This window comes from Salvia splendens, chromosome 22 (genome assembly GCF_004379255.2).
Source record: "Salvia splendens isolate huo1 chromosome 22, SspV2, whole genome shotgun sequence".
In the NCBI taxonomy this organism is placed as follows: Eukaryota; Viridiplantae; Streptophyta; class Magnoliopsida; order Lamiales; family Lamiaceae; genus Salvia; species Salvia splendens.
In genome coordinates, this window is record NC_056053.1 from 23,381,794 (window position 1) to 23,409,278 (window position 27,485).

A 27,485-nucleotide genomic window follows, 5' to 3' on the forward strand; every position below is an offset into this window, starting at 1 on the left:
GCATAAGTATGTCAAAGCACTTAAAAGGCTGATCTTATTGTAGCAGCATCTGACCACCCATCAAACTAAATTGACATAATTGCCCCTCAAGGTATTGAGGGCATTTTTGGCAAAAAATCTTGAAAATATTTAAAAAATACCTAAAATGATATTAACTTGTAGTGACGGACCTAAAATGATATTTTCAATATTCACAGACCTAAAATGATACTTCGGCAAAATTCGTGTACCTAAAAAGATGTTCTCTCTAATTTATTTAGTGATATTTTACTGACAGATGGATTTTTTTGAAAACTTTTCTACAGTAAAAAAACAATTCACATACAATTCACAATTTTTTGTATACGATTACAGTATATATGTTTAATTTATAACGTGGAGGCTAATGAAATCGAAAGTGTATATGCCACTATGTCACATTTGGGTGTTTGTTTTTTCAGTTCATGTTTCCTTGTGAGAAATAAATGGGCCATTTTTTTTGTTAAAATGTTAATTTGCTGGGAAAATAATGGGAGTGAAAAGTTCCAAATGGTTAAAAGGTAATTATTCAATAGCGACAAACTGAAAAATTGTATGAATATTACAAATGATGCAAATGTTAAGTTAAATCCAACAATTAACCATTTTAAAAAGTGAATGGAATTTTTGCCTAAAGATTTATACAGTTTGTAAAAGTTGATTGAATATCAAAGACGTCTATTATGTCTAATTTTGGTCATTTCAAGCATGTTTGGTAGACCAGGATAAGGCCCATATCAAATTCTACATCCTACTTATATTAATTATAAATTCTAATTATGAATTAAATATTAAATTCTAATATGATGTTACAATAAAACAACGCTCTTTGAAATTAAAAAAAAAGTTGTTTTGGATAAAATGACGTTATAAAATTTTGATTGTTCATTAAAATAACGTTGATTTAGTTTTGCGACCATTGTAGAAATTACTACTATAATTTTATATTTCAATTTCAAAAGGTACGAGACCAATCACTAATTATAAAAAGTTAATGACAACCCCCCCCCCCCCAACGAAGTTACTTAGTTAATGCATGCACTTTTTTTATTTTTTATTTTGTATATATTTGAAATTTTATACTTCCTCTTTTCCCTAAAAGTAGAAGCATTTGAAACGTCACAAATTTTAATGTCAAAATGATAAAATAAGATTTAGATAGAAAGAAAAGTGTGATAGTGGAAAATAGATCCCACCTAATTAAAAAGGAAAGTTTATATTTTAAGAGATGGATAAAAAAGAATGAATTTTCTATTTTTATTGAACGAATAAGTAATAATTTCACTATCTTTCAATTTATTATCCCTCCATGAAATTAACATTTAAATTTCATAAAAAAAACATTTTAATTTGTTTGGGCTTGGCCCAATCGATGCATTGCTAACTTAAGCATCCCATATTCTCTGACAACGACACCGTTTTGTCTTAATCAGTTTTCCAAAATCCCAATTCCCAATCACTATTCAACCCCCAAAAAACCCTATCCTTGTCTCTTTCTCCCTCTTCTCCGCCGGAGATTCAATTATCCCGGAATTCACTCTCGGATATGCATAATTCCTTGATGTTTCGATGTGTGTAATCCGCTTGTACTGCTAGAAATTCGTTCTTCGCATCTGTTGATTTCAATTTATTGTCAGTTGAAGTTTTTGTAACGCTTTTCAATTGATTTTTATGGTATTTTGTCGAATTGTGATTTGAATGTATTAGTTAGTATTTCTTTTGAGTACTGTGTAGCTCTAGTGTTGGAAATGACAAAGAGTGTTGTAGAGCTAGGACTGTTTTAATCGTTGATGGAAATGGAGAGCACACGAAGATCGTTTGATAGATCTCTCTCGAAAGAACCGGGACCGAAGAAGCCTAGGCTCACAGAGGATCCTGCCGCAGCGGATCGAATCGCCAATTGCCGTGCCGGATTTGTGCAACGTCCAGCTGTTTCGAACCCTGCCGTCGGAGGAGGCCCGAGGGCCCAGAAGGACCGGGATTCGGAGAGTAGTGATTCTGTTCGGGGGCCCTTTCAACACCAGTCAGCGGCGCAGTTGCATCAGGAACTGGTGTCTCAGTACAAGACTGCGTTGGCTGAGCTGACTTTCAATTCCAAGCCCATAATAACCAACCTGACGATTATTGCCGGCGAGAGTTTGCCTGCGGCCAAGGCCATTGCAGCGGCTATCTGCAACAATATTATTGAGGTGACTCTGAATTTTTAAGTTTTCTTCTGGTTGTATTTACTATTTAGTGATGTCTGATACTGGAATTGTAAGTACGCGTGGTTGTAATTTAGTAGTTGTTAATGGAAAGTGGCATGGTGTATATAGTTTTAATTTGTGGAAAGTTTTGTATTTGCAACGAATTTCGCCCATATTTACATCTTAATGTGGGTTCCATCACATCTACATGATTTATGGATATTGGACGATTTAGTGCCATTTTTTTGTGTTTATACTTCATATTTGATCCCACAATTGGAATTATGATTATATAATTGCAATTGAATGGGCATCCCATACTGAAATGTAACCTTGTCCAGTGAGTCAGTGACTTTTGGAGTTGGGGGTATCATTGTTTACACTACCAGCTGAAGTTTTTCCTCATTGTATTGGTTAATGATCTGCATTGACTTTCTTTTCAATCGCATAAGAATTTGTCATACCTTGTTTTGTTTGCATTTAATTGTACATGCTACCTCGTGGTACATGTGAGATGGATGATCTATTTGTCACATAGTTATTTGTTGCCTCCGTGTGATTACAATTCTCCATTTATCCGTGGGTACAAATCTTTTCTGATGACATGCCATTGGGATGACTGCTTGAAGCAAAAGGAACTATAATTTATTTATTACTCTATTCATTTGTATTGAAGTAAGTATGGTGCTCTATTGTTATTGATCATATGGCATTTGTTAGCAATTACTTCTGAGTCATGTTCAATCATTGTCATTTTTCTAAACAAAGTCTCCAACTTTTACTGTTTGGCACTTCCAAATTGAATCTGTTATAGTCATTTCAATTTTCTCTCACTGTTGGGTATTTTTCATAGCCTACTAGCTGTTGTCACATGTGTCACATGTGAAACTTGATTTCCTACCAACTAAATCTATCTTGTTTAAAGACTAAAGACTATGAAGTTAAAATTTATGTTTCTGGAGACATCCAGATGACTTCGAATATGAAATGGGCTCTATACGAGCTTATTTTCAATTCCAATCTGGAGAATCATGTAGTAAAATATGGTCTATTTTCTGTCTTTAGTTCAATGTAGAGCTTTCAGCGATTATAATCTGGCTCTTATTACACGTCATCACACGTTTTTTTGGTGGTACATGCTTTGTGCCTGATGTTATTCAGTAATTACATTATCTTCTAATTTGTACTTAGGATATTGTGTCTGATCTCTGATCATGTGCAGGTTCCTAGAGAGCAAAAACTGCCGTCTCTGTATCTACTGGACAGTATTGTGAAAAACATTGGGAGAGATTACATAAAACACTTCGCTTCCAGATTACCAGAGGTCCGATTTTGTGATCTCTTTTCTTGCTTATCATCACTTGGGACAGATTCTCATTGTGTAGTTTTTCAGTTTACCGTTTTTTTAAAATTATTCTATCAATTTAGTTTGAAATTAATGGAAACAGATATGGGTAGACACCCCTTCTCTATTGTACCTCAATTTGTCCTTGCCCTATTGTGGTTAGTTGAGGGCTTCCTGAATGCCTCCTTGTTTTCATTTCCATGATTCCATCAATATTTTTATATAGTTATTCCTTTTGGATTATTTTTCAGGTCTTCTGTAAGGCATACAGACAGGTCGATCCTTCAATACACCAAGGTATGCGGCACCTCTTTGGCACCTGGAAGGGAGTCTTCCCTCCACAGTCACTTCAACTGATTGAGAGGGAGCTTGGATTCACCTCTGCAGCTAATGTTTCAGCAGCTCCTAGAACTGAAACACAAGCTCAACGTCCTGCACATAGCATTCATGTAAACCCTAAGTATTTGGAGGCAAGGCAGCGACTGCAAACAAGCAGGGTATGTCATTGCAAACATCTTCATTGATAGTTGTACATCCGTGATGTTTTTGCTTCGTTACTTTATCTGACATAGATGCCTACTTAATCATACAGTCTATCGAGAAACATCAAAGAGATCAAGTAAGTGATACAGCTCGTGAGAAAAGTTCTGGTGTACCATTTGCGGATTCTGATTATGGTTCTGGTGTCTTGGGGCGTTCGGGCTTGGGAAGTGGAAGGATGACAGAACACCTTAAAGAGCCTGGATATGACAGGACCTGGGATGAGTCTGGCAGTGATATGATTGGGATGCCACATCAAAAGAATGGTTTTGGTCTGAAGCATGGATCAGAAAGCTATATTACCCATGAGCCAGCAAATTTTGACTTAGATCTACAGCACAAGAAAAATATATCCAGTAGGAACACAAATGGGATGAGGGATAACTGGAAAGACTCTGAGGAGGAAGAGTATACCTGGAGCGAGATGAACACTAGACCAACTGTAGCTGATGCTCCAACTAAAAATCAATGGGCACCAGCCAATTATGATAGAATGGTAAGTCTAGTGAAGAGTCAGTGGATTGCTCTAGACACAATATGGTAGTTTGTTACCTGTTTGGTTTGTCACTTTTTATCCATTATATTTATAGCGATACCATGAAGTATCTTTTTGCTGCATTGCACATCAAAGATTTATTCTCATAATATCCTCTTTGGTCAGATTAGATTCAGCTTATTTATGTTATGCATAATATCATTATATAACAAAAAAGAAGCCACTTGAGTGCTAATAAGCTGTGTTGGCCCAGTAGGCTTGTCCATTGGCTAAAAGCAAACTTCTTGGTGATAAATCCTATCATCTGTGTGTTAATGTAGGCCAACGTTCTTTATTAATCTATGTATGCCACACCTTGTAGTCAGCACCTTTGATCTGATTTTTTGCTAGTGGAATAACTCATTTCCTCAAATTGTTTTTTATGGAATTTTGTAATATCCGTAGCTATGGCCTACCTAATTAAATCACAAACTTTGTGATGCCGAAAATTCCACATGAACCTATGACGACCTATACCTCTAAGGTGTCTGTTGTATAATTACGAGCTTCTTTGGCCGCTCTTGAAACTTTAAAGTACTTACTCAAATGTTTTATTACTTTGTTATCTGCTGTATGTTTGCATTCTGTACTCTCGGTTGATTTGTTCCATTTTTATGTTTGTCAGGATTTGTCCCACTTCTTAGAGGACCATATTCTATTTGCCCACCACTAAGTGATAACGTTTATGCCCCTTGTGCAGGATTTTGAAAGCCATCTCTCAGGGCATCAAAATATACATGATATTGGATCAAGGGATGATGATGAAGTCTCAGTTGATTCCATTTCCATGGATCGTAGTCAAGTGGCATCTGGGGCTCAAGTGCCATTGTGGTCACAAAAGTTTCACCGACCAGAAGAAAGCATGCATTTAGGGACTGGTAAAACCTTATCAGTTCAGTCTGAGGGATATCCAACTCGGCTGAAGAGCTCCCAAAGTACAATGGGCAAGACCCATTCTCAGTCACAGCTCAGTCAAACTCATATTGGAACCCCAAGCTTTAAGTTCCCAATGAACGAAGCACCTTTATCTAAAGCATCTATGAGTCAAGAGCGACAGACTCTTGCCCCTTCATCCTCAGCACGATCATTAGTGCATCAACGTCCTCCCTCATCCTCTGTTTCTTCACACAGTCAGAATCATTTTTTAAATAATTTCGCTGACCGTAACCCCACTGCTACAGGCCCTCCTACAGATCCTAGAAGGCGTCCAGGGCAAAAGAACACGAACTATCGTGACCAAGTTCCAGAGGATCCTCCTATGCCAACCCGAGAAGTTAATCAGGCCAGCACACAGAAGCCGCATCCTGCAAGTTTACGGTCTACACCTGCTTTGATGCCTCCCACTCAACAGAGGAAACACACTCCCGCTTCTCTACGAAGAAGTATTGAAGTCCCCCAATCTGAGTCTTCTGCGCCAGAACACCGCATGCCGTCACATATTTCAGGCTCTGAAACGATGGGGAATTCGTCTTCTGACCAATCAAATCATTTTACTGTTGATTCCCCTGGAAAATCCATTACTAGTTCATTAACAGGTAGCTTAAATGACCCTAGTAGCTTTCAAGAAACCAGGCCTGGTTCATCTCGAAATATTTTACATGGAACTGTAGTCCCCCCTGCACTTTCTGAGAAGAAGGCAGAAAGGCCACACTTGCCAACTGTGCTACCTTCTTCATTAGCAAGTATTGGTTCAGAGAAGATGCCAAGTGCAGTTAACTCCACCTCTAATCCTTTTTCCAGTCTCTTAAGCTCATTGGTTGCCAAAGGCCTGATATCTTCTTCGAAGTCTGATCCTGTGCCGTCCACCTTACCTAAACCTGATCAACCTATGGATGATGTCCCTGAGACTGCAAGTACTAGTTCAGCTCCAGTATCTTCTGTTCCAGTCACCTTGTCAAAACCTATTGTGTCTGCTAGAGATGAGCCATATTCATCAGAGTCTACTCTCAAGGCTTCTGACAGATTGGCCCTCCCAACAGAAAAGATAAAACATCTCATTGGTTTTGAGTTCAAACCAGATGTAGTCCGTAAGTTCCATCCAGATGTGATTAGTGACCTCCTCTGTGACCTTCCACATCTTTGCATCATATGTGGTTGTAAACTTAAATTTCAAGAACAGCTTGACAGACACATGGAATGGCATGCATCAAAGGTTCCTGAGGATGATCCCATGAGCAAGATGTCAAGGAGTTGGTACACAAATGTAGTTGATTGGGTTGCAGAAGTTGGTAGTACTCATCTTGATAGTAGTCCTTTGGACATAGGAGGTTCAGGTGATATACTGGAAAGTAATGAGCCGTTGGTCCCCGCAGATGAGAGTCAATGTGCATGTATATTGTGCGGTGAGCTGTTTGAAGACTTCTACAACCAAGAAAAAGGCGAATGGATGTTTAAAGGAGCACTTTACTTGACCATCCCATCCCCGAATGAAGGACTTGGAGCAACAAGTGATGGTTTGTTTCTTAGTCCCATAGTCCATTCTGACTGTATATCAGAAGACACTATGAATGACTTGGGGCTAGCTTATGACATCAAAATGGTGAGTAATTAATATCTTTGTGCCCCTGGAATCCATATTAGAACGTAAGATCATATTTTAAGTTTCATGAGAATTTATTTTTGCCTACAAGATTCATCCAATCATGTACGCATTGGTAGTTACTTAAACTTACCTCCAAGTACAACACATCCACTGAAGCTGGGCTGAATAAAGTCAAAATTGAAGAAGGCCAACGGGGTATAGTAGTTCACATGTGAACAACTTTTGGTCCTGGTAACTGTTGCAATGTTGTATGAGATCAGGTTTATGGGTATTGGTTACAACTAAACTTTTATTGATAGTTGTCTTGGTTCCAAGTACAATATTCACTGAAGCTGTGCCAATCAAATAAATCGATACAGAATTCTGCCAATTTTACTTAGTTTATATGTGGATATCTTTCATCTTGGCATGTAATGCAGTGTCATTATATAAGATTAGGTTTATGGTTCCAACTAAATTCATATCGTTTGTTAGAATAACAAGCTTGGTTAGTTTTTTTAGATTGGTTTTCTTTTTTTCTTGAAGTTGGGGCTGTGAAGAGTGATTAGAAGCGATATTTTGCTTCTTGAAGTACTATTACAAGTGAGTTTATAATGGAACATAATCAAGTGGATTTGATTATGGATACTGAACTTAGAAGTGATAGCTCTAATGAGATGACTCTATATCAGTTTTATATGGGAATCTTTAGAATAGGGAATACTCATAAGAAGGTACTGTTTGTCAAGATTGTTTAAGTTTTTATTACACTATTAATTACCTTTTTCCCGTTCTTTGTCTATATCCTTCATCCAAACAGTTTAGTTTTTGTTGATGACTATTAATCTTGGCTCAATTTGTAGGAAAAGGCATAGCATATCAAGGAGGGAGTAGATTTAATGATGCTCGCTCACAGTCAATGCCTATAGCGCATAGCATGGAATGAACAGAAATTTTGCATTTACATTGAGCTTATAGTTAATGATCATAGCTATGGCTATGCAGTGTAAGCTGTTGCCTCTTGTTCAATCTTTGAACCTTCTCGAGTTTAACCTTTTCCACCCTTAGAGGGAGGAAATTATAGAGATGAATAGCTATGGTTCTTACCTGTCGATTTTAAGTATGTTAGCTAATCGATGGCATCAGTCATTGACTCTTGCCCCGTGACATATGATCACAGATTATGAGATTTAGACACAAAAAGTTTGGCAGCGTTTATAATCATTGAGGTGGTAAATTTGACTGCACTTTGTTAGGGCTTGGACTTGCTGCTGCTGAAGGTATCGTGCCAGCATTGCTTTCCGTATCATGTTCCTGATCTCTTATAGGATGAGAGCAAATGCTAATGTTAGTCTTCAACAGGCGTAATGATGCCGGTACATGCACCCGATCAGTATGCGGTTATATCCTTCAACAGGTGTAACGATGCAGGTTCATGGCTTGTTATATGTATCTTGTAACAGGTAAAATGAAATCCTCATTTTGTAGACTTTTTTCTCTTTTTTCGTTTCTCCCGAAGGTTGTATGATGAAAACTGGCCTCTTTGCTAAATGAGAATGTTGTCAACTCTGCTTCTGTATCATTCGACTATCGTCACTTGTCAGTGTAGGTTTCTGCTTGATGATATAAATAAGAATTTAGATATTCCTATCATTATTTGGTGAATCATTTAACAATTATTGGGAGTCTTAGTTTTGTGTATGTTATTGTTATTGCTACTCATATTCAACTTTTTACGAGTTCAAATATAAAAAGATAAGCAATATAGTAGCTGTATAAAAAACAAAAACAAATGTTTTATTAAAAAACAACGTAGAAATAAGAAACTGAAAGCGATGGAAAGGACAAATAAAAACACGCGACAAAGCACATACTAAGAAAAGTAACTAAAATGTTACTACAACAAATTCTTGATTTTAAAAAAATTACAACTTGATTAAAAATATGTCAATATAATTTAATTCATGTACTCTTTATAACACAGCCACATATATAGATCCTATGTTTGAGATGACCAAACAAAAGTTTATTCAACAAACTCCACATTATTTTTGTTTTATGGTTTCTTTCCCTTAACTTGACACCAACCACTTGTCTCTCTATCTATAGATTCTATACATATATATCAAACTCCGTCTCTCAATCTCTACATCTTTCTACCTATTGAAATTCTCATACATTTTCGATAATCATGTCTTGCTATAGAGGAAAATTCACCGGTAAATATATCTCTTCAATTTTTTTTCATTTAGAGCTAGAATACATATCTATATCGACATGTATGTATCAACATGCATGGCTAGTCCAATTTCCATAATTTGATGTGTGTTATTTTCATCCATTTATAATTTTTAAAAAATGTCTCAATTTTGGTGTTGTAGATGAGTTGATCAAGAATGCTGCATACATCGGTACGCCCGGGAAGGGCATCCTCGCCGCGGATGAGTCCACCGGCACAATCGGGAAGCGTTTCGAAAGCATCAAAGTCGAGAACACCGAGGATAATAGAAGGGCGCTGCGTGAGCTTCTCTTCACCGCCCCTGGCGTCCTCCCATTCCTCAGCGGAGTCATCCTCTTTGAGGAGACTCTCTATCAAAAAACTGCGGCAGGTATATTTTCCAATTCATTGATTACTTTGATGGATGTTAGACGAAGAACAAAAATAAAATCAATTATTAAAATCCAACCCAGTCTCTTAAATAACAAATTTTGAAATAAAGTAAAAGTTTTAATACACAATTAGTAAAATAAGAGAGAATGAAAAAAAAATTAAAGTAATGTCAGTAGATTGTGAAGTTTATATGTGATATGAGTTTCCTAAATTAGAATTGCATATGAAGATCCATATAAAGCCCATAAGATCTTAGTTTCTAAATTTGAATTGCTTGTGGGGTCTAAGATCTGAGTTTTCGAAAATAGAATTGCATAATTGTGGGGTCATATAAGATCTGAGTTACCAATTGCTAATGATAGTCTAAAAATTTATTAAATTACTATAGTTTTAAGGAAAGGGACCAAAATGAAAATGTTTATTACTCTATTTTTAAGGGATGAAGAAAGTAGTATTTTTTAATATTAGGCAGAGTGATCAATAACCAAAGGCCCTTGATAAATTTGATATTTATAGGGAAGCCCTTTGTCGACGTGATGAAGGAAGGGGGCGTCCTTCCGGGCATCAAGGTCGACAAGGGCACGGTGGAGCTCGCCGGCACCGACGGCGAGACCACAACCCAGGGCCTGGACGACCTGGCGAAGCGGTGCCAGCAGTACTACACGGCAGGCGCCCGCTTCGCCAAGTGGCGCGCGGTCCTCAAGATCGGCGCCAACCTCCCCTCCCAGCTGGCGATCAACGAGAACGCGAACGGCCTCGCCCGCTACGCCATAATCTGCCAGGAGAACGGGCTGGTCCCGATCGTCGAGCCCGAGATCCTGGTGGACGGGGCCCACTCCATCGAGAAGTGCGCGGACGTGACGGAGCGCGTGCTGGCCGCGTGCTACAAGGCGCTCAACGACCACCACGTGCTCCTCGAGGGGACGCTCCTCAAGCCGAACATGGTCACCCCGGGCTCGGACTCCAAGAAGGCCGCGCCCGAGGTGATCGCGGAGTACACCGTCCGGGCGCTGCAGAGGACGATGCCGCCTGCAGTGCCGGCGGTGGTGTTCCTCTCCGGAGGGCAGAGCGAGGAGGAGGCGACCGTGAACCTGAACGCGATGAACGCGATGAAGACGAAGAAGCCGTGGAGCCTGACGTTCTCGTACGGGAGGGCGCTGCAGCAGAGCACGCTCAAGGCGTGGGGAGGGAAGGTGGAGAATGTCAAGAAGGCGCAGGAGAATTTCCATGGCCGCTGCAAAGCTAACTCTGAGGCCACGCTCGGGACTTACAAGGGCGGCGCCGCCGGCAGCGAGGGCGCTTCCGAGAGTCTCCATGTTAAGGATTATAAGTATTAGGAGAAGATTGATTGTGTTTCGATTTCCTTCATTGCTTAATTTCTTATGTTTTTTTTACTGAATTTTGTAGGATTTTTTAACGTTTAGTACTAATAAAGTTTGAGCTATATAATCATTTATGTAAAGATTTGAAAATTTGCAGTTTGGTTTCCAATTTTTATATATATTGTAATTTGTATATTTTTGTTAATGATAATAATTTGATTAAATAATAATTCTTCCGTCCCTTAAAATTAAACTAGTTTTGAAAGGCACGAGTTTTAATATATAATTGATAAAGTAAAAGAGAAATAGAATGAAAAAAATGATTGGGATATTATAAATGAAGAATGAGTTTTCATATTAAAAATTGATCTAATTTTAACGAACAGTCTAAAACGGTAAAACTATTTTATTTTTAAGGGACGTAGAGAATATAGATATACCGTATAACCGTATAACAATAATAAAGAATTAGATTTTTAGTTCTTGGATATTTCAAGACTCAGAATATGTACATCTTTTATTTTATTTTTAAGCATTTAAACTGAATGAATGCCATTTGTTATAAATTAAATAAAAATGCCATCTATTAACAAAAAAAAAATTAATTAATAAATTTTCAGCTAAAATAAAAATTTTATAAAATTTTCAAAAACTCCCCTTTTGTATTATATATATAAATAAAAATAACAATTACATACAAAGTCCAAAATTCATATAGTTTCCGATAATTATTTACTTATTTATTTATTTGTTCTTAAATGCAGTGGCACAAGGCTGACGATAAAGTCATAAGCAAACAGCAATTAGAGAATCTATTTATGTCAAAAATAAGAAAAAAATAAATGCTGAGAAAAACATCCAAATTGGGATTATGTGAAGTGTGTGTTCTAGGAAAGGAGGCGACAGAGATGTCAGTAAATAGTCAAATCAAAACAAGTGATTACGCAACATCAGTGTTTAATGTTTCAAGTTATATCTCTGCTGCTGCTGCTGCTGCTGCTGCATAAATTGCTACTCCATTTTAAACATGATGATAAGATTATTCATCAAAAAGCGCTCATCACTCCCTGACAACTTCTCCCTACCTCTTTGCCTTTCCTATGCTTCTCCTCATTTAACTCGCTAACTGCAGTCTTGGCTTTTTTTCCAATTTTCACTTATTCTTCACTAGCTAATCTATTGCTCCCTCTAATTATACTAGATTGAAACTTCCTGTCAGTTAAGGATATACATATACCCCCTCTCAAATTGAAGTAGTATTTTTTTAATGTGGAAACGATACATTCTCTATTCTAAACCACTCAAAAAATCTAGTGTTGCGTCACTATAGTGGGACAAAATAATTGGATCATTAAGTATTTTTTTAAATTGTGGGTTTGGGTGAAATATAGAGTCTATGGTATACTATTAATGAAGATTTAGTTTTTAGTTTTTATTTACTTTTGAATAATTCATGGATTAATTAAGTAGCTTGACAAGGTAGGAAAATTCCTTTAACGTACTTTCTTAGAAGTTTAAAAAATGACAGAGCAAATATTTTCTCTCATCTTCTACTTTGGATCCTATAAGAAGAGAATAAATGAATCCAAAGAAGAAAATGAGAGTAGGAAGTTATTTTTTGATTGGATGAGAAACTACAGGTAATTTTTTGATCTCCTATCTTCACATGCCAATGTGTGTTTGTCACAACCAAAGTTACATCCAACCCACATTAAGAAAAAAAGTTAGGATAGTACAATCCATTACAACATTGAGTGCATTATCTAATTGTATCAATCACAACTAGAAAGCTCTATAGTTTGTCGTTGGTTTGTGATTATACTTTGGTGTTATTTTGTTTATTTCCGTTTTTCTGTTTTGGTATTAGGGCAAGTTCTTTTTATTAATATATCATTTTCTTCGTCTTGAGCGTTATAATTGTATCTTTGTGTGTGAGTTCGATCTTTCATTTATTCTACTGAGGGTTTTGCCGAGGTGTCCTCTTTCACTTTTGTCGAACTCCCCCTCACCATTGATTGCATATTCAAGCATTTGGTATCCAAAACAAGAATACAAGGGGTAGAATGTAATAAAATCATAAATCCAATTACTCACATAATAGTACTAGTAATTAAGTTATTGGAGTATCACCACAGGGTTACAATTACAAGTCTTACAATTCATAAAAGTACCTCCAACAAAGCTAACGGTACAACCAAACAACAAGAAACGCATTCCCAAACACTGATCATTCTTCCTCACCTCCTTCACAATCTCTGATACGAATCTCCAACCAAGTACTTAAACAGGCCATCATTCGCAGCCGAGCCGCCGCCATTCAGCTGAAAAGGAGGCGGTTGAGGCCGAGGGGGCTCGAGCCCCCTCTCGAAAAGGCCATTGAACGCCTCCATAAGCGCAGCATCCCGCGCCTCGATCCACGCCTTCTCGGCTGCCCACATCTTGTGCTCGCCATCGATCCTCGCAGCATCCTGTCGCCGCCACTGATCCTCCCTCGCCATCCGCTCCTCCTCCTTCCCTTCGATCGCCCTCGTCATCTTCTCCATCCACGCGTCCTGCTTCTCCGCCATCGCCCTCATCTTCTCCTCGATCGACGCCTTCAAACTCCGCATCTTCCCCCTCCTTTTCCTCACCCTCTCATCCTCCTCCGCCGCGGCCGCCTCAGAATCGGTGCAGTGGGAAGAGGTGGTGTCGCAATCGCATGAGTCCTTGGATAACGGATAGTAGGGTTCTTGATTGGGGAAATTGTAGGGATAATTGGTTGAGGGGGAATTGGTGGCGGTGGCGTCGCCGTAGAGGGCTTCGAGCTGTCGAAAGAAGCGGTAGTGTTTGCCGTCTTGGCGGCCGGCTTTGCCGTCTTTGGTCTTCTTGTAGTATTTGTAGAGATTCTCGAATTTTTCTCTGCATTTCTTGCCGCTCCTTTGGTATCCATACTCTTGCGACATAATCCTGTAACAAAAAGCAAAAAAAAAACAGAATCTTTGTTCAAAGGGAACCCTAGCTAGATTTCTTTCTCTTTTTCCCCTTTTTCCTGTTTGATTTTGTCATGTGATAATGATGTTTGAGATTCCATTTGGGTTTGGATATGTTTCAATTGAGATCTATCTTAAAATGAAAACTTATACGCAAAACATATAAGTTGCGAACCTATGTATTTTAAGATAGTTGTCAATTGAACCTCTACAAATTACAAATTGCAAGGGATCTATACATCAAGATCTTAATGATGAAAAGATTGGGGTTTTGACAAGTTTTCCCCAAAATCAGATAATCTTGTGGTTGTGAGATTATTACATAACTAGTTTACCTTATGAGAATCTAAACAAAATTGCATCTTTCTAATTGAAGATTGAATTAAGGAAGTTCTAGTATTAATTACTAACAAACCCTACAAAAAAAACAAAAATTACACATGTTTTGAGGGTTCTTGAACTTGAAGAAAACAACTATATATCTCAGTTCAACTAATCCAAGTAATCATAATTTGAGTATCTACAAATTAGTGTAACAAATTGCAAAAAAACATACCTAGAGACCTCATCCCACAAGGGGATTTTCTGATTGGCCTCCTTGAACTTAGGATCAAGTCTTGATCTGATCTCAAGGAGCGTCAGCGTCTCCTGCCTCGGCCACCGCCCGGCTCCGCTGTCGAAGCCGGCCGCAGCAGCTGAGGGCGCTGCGGCGGCGGCATCCGGCGGCGGCCGGAAGATGAGCATGTCGTAGGGATAGGAGGAGGGGCGGTGACAGGAGAGAAAGTCCGGCGGCTGAGAAATGGCCGGAAAGAGAGGCCGGCCGGCGCTATCGATGTACTCCCGTAGATCTCCCATCCCATATTGATCTTCCATTTTTAGGGGTTTCTAGAGAGAGAGAGATGGAGATATGTAGCGGTGGAAACGGATAGTGTTGTTGCATTAATGAAATGGTTTTCAATTCAAGTTGTGGTGGGACAATGCCCCATCTCTCTCTCTAGCTTGCTAGGGTTTGTATACATTATCGAAGACGTATGGGATACTCCCTCCGTCCCTTTGAAAATGACCTCTTTTCTTTTTGGTACTAGCTAGGGTTTGTGTACAATACCGAAGGTGTATGAGAATAGCACTTTTTTCTTTTTTAGCAGAAGATTTTTATGCAATGTTGTTTTACAAGGTAGAAAATAGCATAAAGTAAAATTCATTCTCCTTCTGTCCCGGAATAGGAGTCCATAGGTAACTCCACACAGGTTGTAAGAAATGTGAGAAATATGGTGAAAAAAAGTTAGTGGAATATGAATTTCACTACTATTTGTTTTATAGTAAAATATGAGTAGAATGAGTAGTACTTATAATTCAGGGCTTACTTCCGTTTATGGTAAATGAGAAAGAAGACTCTCATTATGAGACAGACCAAAATGGTAAAAAGAGACTCTTGGGGATAGTAGTATTTTCATTTTTAGAAGGGAAAATAGACAAATAAGTCACGAAAGATGGTCAAACTTTGGTCCGTCCCACGCTTATCAAAATCTGATAATTACATCACGAAACAGGAAAATTTGCACCCGTCTATTTTCTGGCGAAATAATCTCTTATTTCGCCGAAATCTAGGTCATCTTCGTCTCAACATACGGAAAAAAAAAAGTAGGTCATCTTCAATTGGGCGGGAGATAGAGTACAATTGAAATAGGGGTTTTGTAATGTAGAGCAATAAATTAAGTGGAGTGAGGACATGAATAAAGGGAAAGGTAACAAGGTGAAAATGGTGCAACCCCCTATCTGACTTCACCTTCTACACTTCACACATCTCTCTCTCTCTCTCTCTCTCTGTACATGAAATAGCAATAGGTCTGGACAGTGGCTACACACAGAGGCAAGCAAGCTAGGGCGACTGTTTCTCTCACACATACTGACACACAGACAGAGGTAGTCTGTACATGGAAGATAAACTCAATTGATCAGTGACATACACATACATACAAAATCTAAACACAATTGTTACGTATGTGTCCAAAATGAGGTGAGTTTTGTCTGTAATCTGAGTGGCATCATCACTAAACAAGGAATGATAGTTGTTAGTGTTGTAGTTTCCTACTTATTCTTTTTGTTCTTACTCCCACTTTTAATTAACCCCACTTTACTATTGCTTTTCTCATTTAGTAAATCTTGGTTGTAATTAACACGAGGCGCTCGAGGGTACGAACATCTTTACTTCATAATTCTACTACTATTAACCTCATTTATTTATTTTTATTTTATTTTTTCTCATATATGTGTGTAATTAATCTTTAGTTGAAACTCTTATAGGATAGATATTTATTATTGGATTAAGATTTTCATAAATAAGCATCCCACGTTCTGGTGGTAGCTGGGGCAATTAGATTATCTTTTGATTGGATAATCGAAATTGATTTATATTCCAGATTCGTTGTTTTCTTAGCTGTTATATACTTAATTAGTATTTTAATAATCAGGAACATGCAATTCATAAAGCTACAATTAAAGTCTAAAAAAGTCGAAAAAATTAGCTTTTAAGTTGGCAAATTGTCATATCATTGTATGCTCTGTCCCTAGTTCCAACACAATTACGTGATTAATTAAGAGCTTAATTATGCAACATAATTAGGGATATGATATAATGTTAATGGTGTTTCATTTTACTTTCTTCGATTCATATTATATATGGTTATATTTGGGCGAGACAATACTCTTATATCGTAATTAAGATTAATCTCGACCTTTGAATAAAAAGATAAATGACTAAGATTAAAGAAAACAGATGAAGCAAAGGGCCGGGCCGGGCCGGGGATATCTCATTTAATTAGGGTAATTGAATAAATATAATTACATTTTTATATGTCACACGTAATCTCACTACTCTCTCTCCCTCCCTCACACACATGCACGCAAACAAAATTTCATTAATAATAAAAGTATTTTGTCCATTAACTAATTATAAATAATTTTCATAAACATATGTATATTTTCACATGTCACAAATATGATCACGTTTTTATATGTCACAAAATTAGCTACATCGTCAAAATGTTAATAAATTTAGTGCCAACTAGTATAATACAATTCTTAATAAATTATAATACTAGCTACTCCACTACTAGGAATATAACTTTTTGATGTGGGGGCTCCATCCAATTAAGTTATAAAAGAAAATTAGACAATCTTATGAGTTATGAGTATCAAATGTTAAACGATGACAAATTAAATTCGGATATTTTTATTAATTTTGTATTGGTTCGGATATTTAGTTATAATTACATAGTATAGTTTAATACACGCTCATTAAAGATTAATAGTAACATTTAATTCTACTGATTTACAGTTCAAGACTTCAGGTATTTAAAGTTTTTCCCTTTTTCCCATTACTGACAAAACTAACTACTGATTTGTTTCCTCAATTTTAACTATTTTTGCAAGATTATATTCTTTCTAATTTTTTTGCTTTTTTACTTGTTCTAAACTGTTGATTCTAGCCTGCATGCAATTAATCATTCTAAACATAAAACTAAATAATTCAGATAATTAAATTCGAAGTTATATCCATTCTTTAATCTCACTCACCAAACCAAACACCCAAATAAGTATACAAATAACGATTTTTTTTTTGTTTCTAACTTTTAAATTAAAGTATTTCATTCGAATTTGAATATTTTCTTCTTGGTGAATAAAAAAGGGAACTCATGAATGTTCGTAAATGAGAATTTCTATACATGGAAACTTGGAAGTATGATTTACCCCTAGACCTAGTAGCTTACGCTAGCTTTCTTCTTCTCTTTCTTGTTTCCTTTTTCTTCTTTCCTGAGAATTGAGAAAGATGGGCCACACCAATAACCGAGCTAGCTAGTTTCTAGCTATCTTAGAGCCATTCATAAATTCAATGAAGTTATTCTTTTAAAATTAAAATAAATAGTACTACTATAATACTTCGTGCACCATTAGAGCATCCACAGTGGTGCGGATGTCCCAACGGACTTCCCAAAAACACCTTATGTCACGTCATAAGGACCTCCCACTGCATTGTCACGTCATAAGGACATCTCAATGCACAATGGCGGACATCCCCAAAGACATCCCGGCTGACATCCACAATAATAAAAATTCACAAATATGTAATTTACGGAATTAAAATTTCGACACAAATACGGGAAAATGCAACGATTTTATTTAAAAAAAAGCATACATATTTATATTAAAAAAGTAAATAGTTCACCAAAAAAAACTCATCCCAAACCAAAAAAACGATTCAAACAAAGTACATGTTATGCCTTGAATCTCTATAGTTTGCCGCTAGCCGAACGGGGTATGATATGTTTTTGTTTTAGGCCTTCATTTCGGATGATAATACATGTGTTAGAGTTTCTGAAAAAAATCGTATATATAGAGTTTGCAACGAGCCGTATATATAGAGTTTATTTTTTTAAAAAATTTAAAAATCGTGACGTCCGCTGGGACGTCTGTCGTGGCACCGCAATGGCGGACGTCCCGACGGACGACGTCGGAAAGCCGCGGATATGCGGTGTCCGCAGCCGACGTCCGGGTCCGCCTCTCGCATGCCTAATGGCGACGTCCGGCACGTCGGTCCGGCATCCGTCGGGACGTTCTCCCGTTGCGGATGCTCTTAGATGTCACATTTTGTTGTTGTGCCTCATCCTTTTATACTTCAGTTTTTTTTTTAATAGTTTTTTTTTAAAAAAATTAACTCCTATATAAGGGAGAAAATTACAACTGATGTCAAGAGGGTTCGAACTCGGCACCTCATGCAATAATGTTTAAGCTCCTTGCCGCTAGGACAAAGGCTCTGGACTCCTTTTATCCTTCAGTTCATACACCATTAGATGTCACATTTTGTTATTGTGCCTCGTCCTTTTATACTTCAGTTCGTGTACAATTAGATGTCACATTTTGCTATTGTGAATCGTTCAATATTACATGAATAATTTTGATTTCTTGCGTACTAGGATTTTACGATCTCATTCTTTCCCTCTTGCTTGATATGATTTCTTGGCACTTGCACCTTTTTTCTTGTTTTTGTTTCTATTTTCCCTTTCTATATACGTTCAATCTCTTTCTCAAATACTTATTACTTTTTCACTCGTTCAATTTCTATAACTCATTTGATTTGGGAACGTACTTACCCTCCCTTAAAGAAGTTGTCATTTCACTATCAAACAACATGACATCTTTAAGATGTTCAAATGATTTAGAAATAGCATTCATCATGTTCGTTTTGTGTGCATCTTCGACTGTGACATTGTTGTTCTCCAAATTCCCATGTGCCTTGTAGAATTGTATGAGCCGATCCTCCAAATACTGATAATTACTTATTTTATGTTGAACTAAATTTATTTCATACTTTACCATTTCCAAAAAAAATAAATTAAGAAGATGATCATAGCACTTGAATAAAGGTAGGAGTGTATGATTATGGAATGGAGAAAATATTTACCAAGTTAAGATCGAAAACCTACAAAAATTTAGACAACCCTATATTAGTACTCATTGAATTTAACATTTTTAACCACCAAATCATATCATATGCATTTCTACTTATTACTCATGTCTTGTCAAGAACGTACATACCATTTATAGCAGCTACCAAGATTATTTTTCAATCTTAAATCGCAAATAATTGCATGATTTTACAGTTAGTAAATCAGTTAGATCGATTAGCTGTCAAATACTATAAATCTTGTTTGTACAAACACTATTTGAGATATATATTATGATATTCTATTTCTTTTCAAGTATTATGATTTTAAAAGAAATTATGAAATTCTATGTGTATGATTTTTTTTCAAAGTGCAGATGAGTTATAGAAATCGAACTAGTGAAAAGTTCAAGGAAGAGATGATAAACCTTACTAAGAGCATCCACAATAGGAATAGCCCAACAATAGCGCAGCCATAGCCTAGCCACAAACTCCTCCTGCCACATCATCAACACTAAAAATCCTCCTGCCACATCATAAATAGCCCAGCCACATCAATAGCCACATCACTCAAAATATAAAACAAATAATTAACAATCACACAAAATACGCAATTTAATTTACGAGACATATACGAGAAAATTCAATAATATTATTAAAAATTAAAAAGTACATTAATTAAAAAAAATTACATAATTAACAAAAAAACTACTGCCGTGCGAATGATGTGCAGCTACGTGATCACGATCAATCACCGCTCGGCGGTATACCACTGGGCGAGGTCGAGGTACCTCCGGCTGCAGGGCCCTCTGCATCCATTGATCAATCTCACGGTTCGTATAGGCCTCTAGCGCTTCGTTCATTAAACGCTCGTACTCCTCAGCATCCCCACCACTACTACCACCGGCGTTACTCATATCTAGGTGTTGATCTTGTACAGAAATTAAGATAGAGAGAGTACTCGTTAAAACAAGTGGTGCGAATGAAAATGACGTGCAAAACGCGTATATATAGTGTTTCAAAAAAAATAAAAAATTGCGCTAGGCGGTGCGCTAGGCGATCCGGACGCTGCAATAGCGCCGAGCGGATCGCCCAGCGCACCGCCTAGCGCCACGGGACCGCCGAGCGCTAGGCGGTTTTTAAATCCGGAAATGGTTGGGCGGTTGCAATAGACCGCCTAGCGCACCGCCTAGTGCCGGCGCTCGGCTAGGCGGTGCGCTAGGCGCTATTGTGGATGCTCTAAAGTAGTAATAGTACTGTTATACTCAAATGTTGCAAATGTAACGTTTTAGAAATAGCGAGAGAGTAAATATAAATTGATTGCACACATTCAAAAAAACTTTGATGAAAATTGTTGGTAATATTGTAACTTTAAAAAATTAAAGATAGTGTAATTAATAATATAAAGAGTTTACAAATCATGTGTAATTAATTATACATTTCTCTTAAATGTAAATATTTCAATCCTTAATTATGTTTAAGTGATTGATCTTATAATTAATAATGATGTCTTATCCTTGTTCTTGTGGAAGTGAGTTGTCACCCGAACAAACTAATCATGCTACTTAAGAAAATAATCTAAATATTTTAGTAAAGTCTTCATAGGACCAAAGTGGGCACCCTTTTTATGTGGACAATTGTCATGTATATATATATAGCAGTATAGGGTGGTCCTATGCAATTTTAGTAGTTTGGGTAAACCATCTTACTATTTGGAGTGACAAATATCATATAGCAATATATAGGTTGTCCAAGAATTTTATGTCTATGTGTGATTATAATAATGTATTTTATCATTCAATTTATGGGTTTGCTGGGTTATTTCATGGAGCATGAAAATTAATAATATCAAGTCTTCAATGCTCTACTGATTTTTAATTTATTTGTAGAGAAAAACCAATCTTACAGATTAATAAAAATGTGTCAATTAAAATAAATGAGTATTAATTTTAGCCAATTTTATAGAAAAAAGATAGTAAATTTTATGCTTCGAATTAAAGTTGACCTATTTTATGATTATGTACTATTCATTATAAAGATGTCTAGGGCCAAGTAGCTAGTTTCCTAGAACACGCAAAAGGCCCTATTTCAAGCCCAATAAAATTTCTAAATCTAAATAAAAAGCCCAAATACAAACTTGCCAAATTTCCATTTTCCTTTTCAAATAAATCGAAGGTTTGGTCACAATTTGTAATTATACATTTTCTTAATATTTTTCACAAACAATTAAGACTTTTGTCTACAACATTTTTTAATACAATAAGTATTTTATGAAAATAAAATAGGAACTAATCAAAAAACCTCATATAATTTTGAAAAAAATGTTTTATTTATATTTAAGTAAAATTTCATTTGCTAGTCCACCTCACTACAAAAATACATCTTCTTGAAATAGATATTTATGGAATCTTTAAATGCTAAAAATGGAATCCAAGCTAACAACTAAACTATCATTAACCGAATTTATGAGTTAAAAAATGAAGTATTTTTATGGGTATATATATGGGTCCCTCACTTATGACAGCCTAACTCCATTAAGATTTCCTAAATGATCTTATCTTTTCCATGGTCCCATTTTTATTCTTTTATAATTAACCTAACACAGACATCACCATCGACCGTACAATTCGATTCACCATTATATGGAATTAGATTTTTCCCTCTTTAATCATCCACTAATTTTTCAAGGACACTTCAAATAATTTAAAATTTACTTTTTGAAAACTATTTTCTCCATCCTAGATAAAAAGCCAATTACGTTTTCTCCATTATATTTAGGTATAGACATTGCCGCATTTTTTCTCCTTTCCAAAAATTGAATTTTTTTTATTTTGAAATAGTGTTACGTCAAATTGTTTTTTACTCTGGCTGGATTATTTGTTATTGTATATATACAATACTTGTGGAACGATCAATTGAACCTTTAATTAATTCAAATTTGATTGGCCTTCTCCAATATTAATGAGATGGATTGATGATAAATTGAATGATAGGTTGCGAACATTGATGCGATTGATGAAAAAATTAGAAAAGACAATTATGTGAGTACTTATTTAAAATTAGAAGATGATTGGAATACAATTGAAGAGACAATTCTCTTCTTGTTGGCTAATGGTGATTGTTCCATTTGTTGGTGTTCTTGTTGTTGGTCGGGTGTTCCTCTTGGACGTGGTTGCTAGCTAGATTGTGTTACTTTATTGACTTTTCTACTTTATTTCTTCTACTTTTCACTTTCTCTTACGTTATCTACCTTTTTTTACTCATGCACTTAACGCACTAAATATTTATTTCTCAAACTTCATGTCAAAATGAAGTGTCTCAACTATGAAAGAACGGATGGATTACTGTTTAGCATACCATCTTCTGAATGATTTATACCTTTATTTCTATCGTAAAAATGATTGATTAAATTCTATTTTACAATTGTCATTTATTTAAAGTATAGATTGAATTACCATACATCCTATATATTTACAATTTGTATAATATCTCAAACAAGATACTTTTGATGAAAATATAACTTGAAGAATCCATCAAACTGTCAAATGCAACCTGGCCAGATCCAATGAATTTTATAGGTATAGGGAAGGTGGCTTTAACGCGTAGACGATGATACAAACATCTACTTTCGAAATTCGAAAAGGCAAAAAAAGGTAAGATGATTTTGCAATAGTGAAGTCGGCTAATCCTTCAATTTTGTTGCTTTTTGTTACGTCGAACACATCTCTGTGTACGAGATTTCATAAAATAACACGAAAAGGTATATCAAATCAGCCTTTTTTTATATCTATATTGTGTTCTTCAAGCACAAGGTAATTGATTATACTTTTAATCAACTAAAATCATTACTCTATTTTGAATTTTATTTTACTTTATTTTTGACTTTCATCATCATAAAGTATTTTAGCCAAAATGTCACCAATGGGCCTAACATGACTTTTTCTTCGAAAATCAAGAACCAAATCAGCCCTATTAAATTAAAGCCTTGATTCAATATTTATGGATCTATTTATCTTCTTAATTTCACATTATCATGACGAATTAATTCTCTTTCCATGAGTTTCCACCCCATTTAATTTGGCCCGAATTCAAAGTGAAATAAGGGATTTAATTAATCAGTTAATCCATTTTTGTAGAATTTAATTAATAATGATTAATCTTGATTTGGATAGTAGGAGTACTATATATATGTAACCATTTCTGTCAAAGTGAAATAAGAGATTATTTCGGAATAAATTTCGAAAACCGGAGGTTAGTTTGTAAAAACACTAGTTAAAACCAGGTAGCTGCATTGTTTTTGGTTAATGATCTCAAATTGGATTAGACATCACAAATGATAAATACATATGTTTTGAGGCAAAAGGCAAGCACGCATTATGAATACAACACTTTCTATTTCCTAATCAAAGTAATGTCTTAATCACGATTTATAAAGTCATGTCCTCACCACACATATACATGTAAGGCCATCTCGTGGCCCTCGTCTTACCAAATCTAATTCAATTTTTCACGAATTCAATTTTTCATGCATAAAACAACATAAAAATATAATTTCTAGTTCATTAGAGTCAATTCAACCTAATAAAATATTTTAAAATCGCACTAATTTTTTTTATATTTATTTTAGTTTTCCCATATTTGTCATCCTCGTAAAATGTGAAGATGGATGTTCGACATTGAGTGCACTGCTATATCCGATGACCGAAGATTGGTTGGGATCCGAAGGCTGAAGATGATGGCGAAAAAGGAGTTCTAATCCTTTTTCACCACTTATATAAAAACCTCTTTTCGATTTAGAGTAAAATTTTAATATATTTTTGGATTGGAGAGAGAGAGAGAGAGTTCCTCCCATGCATAAGATGTTATCTTTATAATTCCATGGCACCATGGGTATGGTTGCATTGTGGTTTAAGAACTTTGTAGAAGTATGTTCCTAGCTAGTGTTAGGATGTTAGCTAAGAATGGAGGTTTGTAGATGTTTTCCATGGTGAAAGATAATTAGGAGTTGTCATCATCTTTTTGGTGGAGTTTCTTCGATCCTATTGAATGTTATCTTTTCAAACACATCTTCTCATTCTTTGTCTTTCATAATTTCTACGATTGTCTCAACTTTTTTGTTAAGTTGAAACTCATATCCTTGATATAAAGTTTTTTGTTATTTTTGACAAGAACAAGTCTTGGGCTATCTATGCCATACAAAGATCCGTATCATCATTAATAAAAATGGCCTAAGACTACTTCCATAATACACATCATCCTTAAATTGTCGTTTTATTAGAATTATATATAGGTCAAAGCTCTTGCCAGATTGTTGGATTTGGGCTAAGTTCGAGCTTTACTTAAAGATCTTTTGAATCATTATTTGTTCAGACTCAAATTAGGTGTGGCTCAAATTACGGCGCCCAATTAGATACGACTCAATAACTGCATAATTGGGCTTATACACCCATTCACATGCTAGCATTCATGCAACATTGATTCAAACATACTCTTCCTATAGTCAATAAATAGGAGTCATTGTCTTCTCTCCGGTAAACCAGACTTTTTGCATAACACGAAAACTGTTTGCATCATTTCATTGCCAAAGCTCTATACTAGCCGCCTCTTTCAGGTCGTTGGACTTCGTTTGTCTGCAGTCCTACTACTAAAGAGATGAAATTGTTCTATCTTTGGAAACGACACGCCTGAATCTAGAATACTACAGGGGGGCATATCTCAGTCTTGCAAAAAGAGGTTTCTCTCAACTCGACTATTTATTTAATTTTGTCTAAATTCTATGTATTTTCAATTTTATAGATTTAGTTTTTTTTATCTTGTTTTGATATTTTTTTAACTCTGATAAATTAACAATTTTCCAACACATACATAAGATATAATTACACCCTTTACTAATTGATTAAGTAAGGATTAAAGGTAATAAATTAAAAAGTGATGTGTCTACTTCTCAAAGCTTCTCCCTTGTATGGATGATGACCTTTCCTCTCCCTCTCTCTCCTCTCTCTCTCTCTCTCCTCTCACACACACACTCTCTCTCTCTCTCATAAATAATCTCCATTAAGAATCCATCCCCCCCCACTGTTTTGGACGTGAATTTGAGCAAACATCACAGCGTTTCTCCAACCCAGAAATCCATCACTTCTTCCTTTCTGCCATACACCCCATACCCTCTCACACAACTGCCTTACACCCACTAATTTCCCCTCCCCTTAAACCCTAATTCCGGCGCGTATAAATGGAAGCCCTAAATCCCCCAATCCCTCCACCATTCCATGCACATGCATCCCAATTAACACCATCATGTCCCAATCCTCCGCCCCCGCCGCCGCCAATTCCCCTCCCTCCGGCCGCCACCCCGTCTACCGCGGCGTCCGGAGACGAAAGAGCAGCGGCAAGTGGGTCTCCGAGATCCGTGAGCCGCGGACCCCGAACCGCATCTGGCTCGGCACCTTCCCCACCCCTGAGATGGCGGCCGCCGCCTACGACGTGGCCGCCCTCGCCCTCAAGGGAAGGGAGGCCGAGCTCAATTTCCCGGACACGGCCGGGACTCTCCCTGTCCCGGCCTCCACTTCCCCCCGGGACATCCAGGCCGCGGCAGCCTCTGCAGCCGCCGCGGCTGGGGCCGCTCGCGACGCTGCTGAGGCGGCAGCAGCGGCGCGGGCAGCCCCAGATTTCCCTGAGGGGAATGGGGAGTTTGTGGATGAGGATTTGATCTTTGATATGCCTAATGTTTTGGTGAACATGGCTCAAGGAATGATGATCAGCCCTCCTCGGATTGGATCCACCGCCGCCGCCGCCACCGCCGCCGCTGACGAAGATGAGTATTTTGGGGAGGATCAGAATCTGTGGAATTATCGGTGATGGAAGAGAAGATTCCGAGACTACTGAATAAGTTATTACTACATGTGTAAGTGAGAATTATGTAAAATATAATTATATTGTGTGTGTGTAGAAATGCAATTGAAATGCAGGATGAAAGAGTGTGTTTCACGTTCTTAGTTTTGTGTTGCTTGCAAAGGAATTTTCTACCCTAAATTTCCACTTTTGTAGAAGGCTTTGTTCATAAATTCTGTTTTTTTACATAATGATCTTTGCACCTAATTGATATAATGCCTTGATAACTAATATGCCAACGACATTAGGTATTGCAACAAATAGTTGTGTAAGTGTCGGAATTGTGTTTGCTGATTTTCCTTATTTTTCATGTGTTTTTGTTTTGTATATTGCTTTAGTTGTTTTGATTTGCTTAGGACGCCTAGAGAGTAGGGTTTTACTTATTTTTTGTTGGTTAATATATTTTTTTGGCAATTTTTCCTACTATTTTGTATAACTAACACTCACTATTTTTATATGGTTTAAATGTTTGCTTTATACATATGTCAAATACTCTCTTAGTCTCGCTCACCGTTAAGTTGAGTAATATTCCTTTTCGGGTTTTTTTCTTTGGAAAAAATACAAAATATTAAGTCATTCTTACTCTATTTTTTCTCCTACTTTACTCAATCATATATCTCCTACTTTAATACTATTGTATCTTTGTTTAATCCATTTAACACATTTTCTTAATTTCTATATCCGAAAGAAATGCCTAAATTTAATTGGGACATGTGAGTGCAATATTTGAATTAGGGTTTTCATTGTTTACTTTTTCACCAACTGATAAACTACTGATTTTAGTTGTAAATAATAGTGTTTGAGTCTAGACTTTCCGACACTTTTAAATTAAATTACTCTATTTAATATGGTGGATCACATCCTTTCCCAATCGACCAATTTAAGCAAGCACTACAATTAGGTCACTTTCTTTTCTCTTCTTTAAATTGACTTACAGTATTTTAATTTGTTAGTATCAATTATAGTAAAAATTAATAAAGTACTTTATGTAAATTAACATGAGAACTATGTTTATACATAAAAGTTTTAAAAATGGGGCGAAGATTTGAAGTGGTGGGCCAAAAATTTTAGCCGTGATGATTAAGAATATTGTGGTTATGTATA

General features: G+C 36.5%; 4 protein-coding genes across 5 annotated transcripts; 3 read left to right on the plus strand and 1 right to left on the minus strand.

Moving 5' to 3' along the window:
* Positions 1–1,436: 1,436 nt before the first annotated feature.
* On the plus strand, positions 1,437–8,727 carry LOC121786275. 2 transcript variants are annotated; one of them, XM_042184877.1, is made up of 7 exons: positions 1,437–2,207; positions 3,427–3,528; positions 3,801–4,046; positions 4,142–4,585; positions 5,325–5,724; positions 5,806–7,163; positions 8,402–8,727. In XM_042184877.1, the coding sequence occupies exons 1-7, from the start codon at positions 1,809–1,811 to the stop codon at positions 8,471–8,473; spliced, it is 3,021 nt and encodes a 1,006-aa protein (XP_042040811.1). In that variant the 5' UTR covers positions 1,437–1,808; the 3' UTR covers positions 8,474–8,727. The 2 variants fall into 2 exon arrangements, with proteins under 2 accessions (XP_042040811.1, XP_042040810.1); XM_042184876.1 differs by having other exon boundaries at positions 5,325–7,163.
* A 588-nt stretch (positions 8,728–9,315) lies between these two features.
* LOC121786309 (fructose-bisphosphate aldolase 6, cytosolic-like) lies at positions 9,316–11,245 on the plus strand. The gene is made up of 3 exons (XM_042184917.1): positions 9,316–9,364; positions 9,527–9,754; positions 10,273–11,245. Exons 1-3 carry the CDS (start codon positions 9,337–9,339, stop codon positions 11,091–11,093), a joined length of 1,077 nt encoding a protein of 358 aa, XP_042040851.1. The 5' UTR covers positions 9,316–9,336; the 3' UTR covers positions 11,094–11,245.
* A 1,899-nt stretch (positions 11,246–13,144) lies between these two features.
* On the minus strand, positions 13,145–15,031 carry LOC121785998 (trihelix transcription factor PTL-like). The gene is made up of 2 exons (XM_042184501.1): positions 14,604–15,031; positions 13,145–14,024 (listed from the first exon to the last, which is right to left on the minus strand). The coding sequence occupies exons 1-2, from the start codon at positions 14,918–14,920 to the stop codon at positions 13,325–13,327; spliced, it is 1,017 nt and encodes a 338-aa protein (XP_042040435.1). The 5' UTR covers positions 14,921–15,031; the 3' UTR covers positions 13,145–13,324.
* A 10,434-nt stretch (positions 15,032–25,465) lies between these two features.
* On the plus strand, positions 25,466–26,569 carry LOC121786424 (ethylene-responsive transcription factor ERF024-like). Its single transcript, XM_042185053.1, has one exon. It carries the CDS (start codon positions 25,788–25,790, stop codon positions 26,346–26,348), a length of 561 nt encoding a protein of 186 aa, XP_042040987.1. The 5' UTR covers positions 25,466–25,787; the 3' UTR covers positions 26,349–26,569.
* Positions 26,570–27,485: the final 916 nt, after the last annotated feature.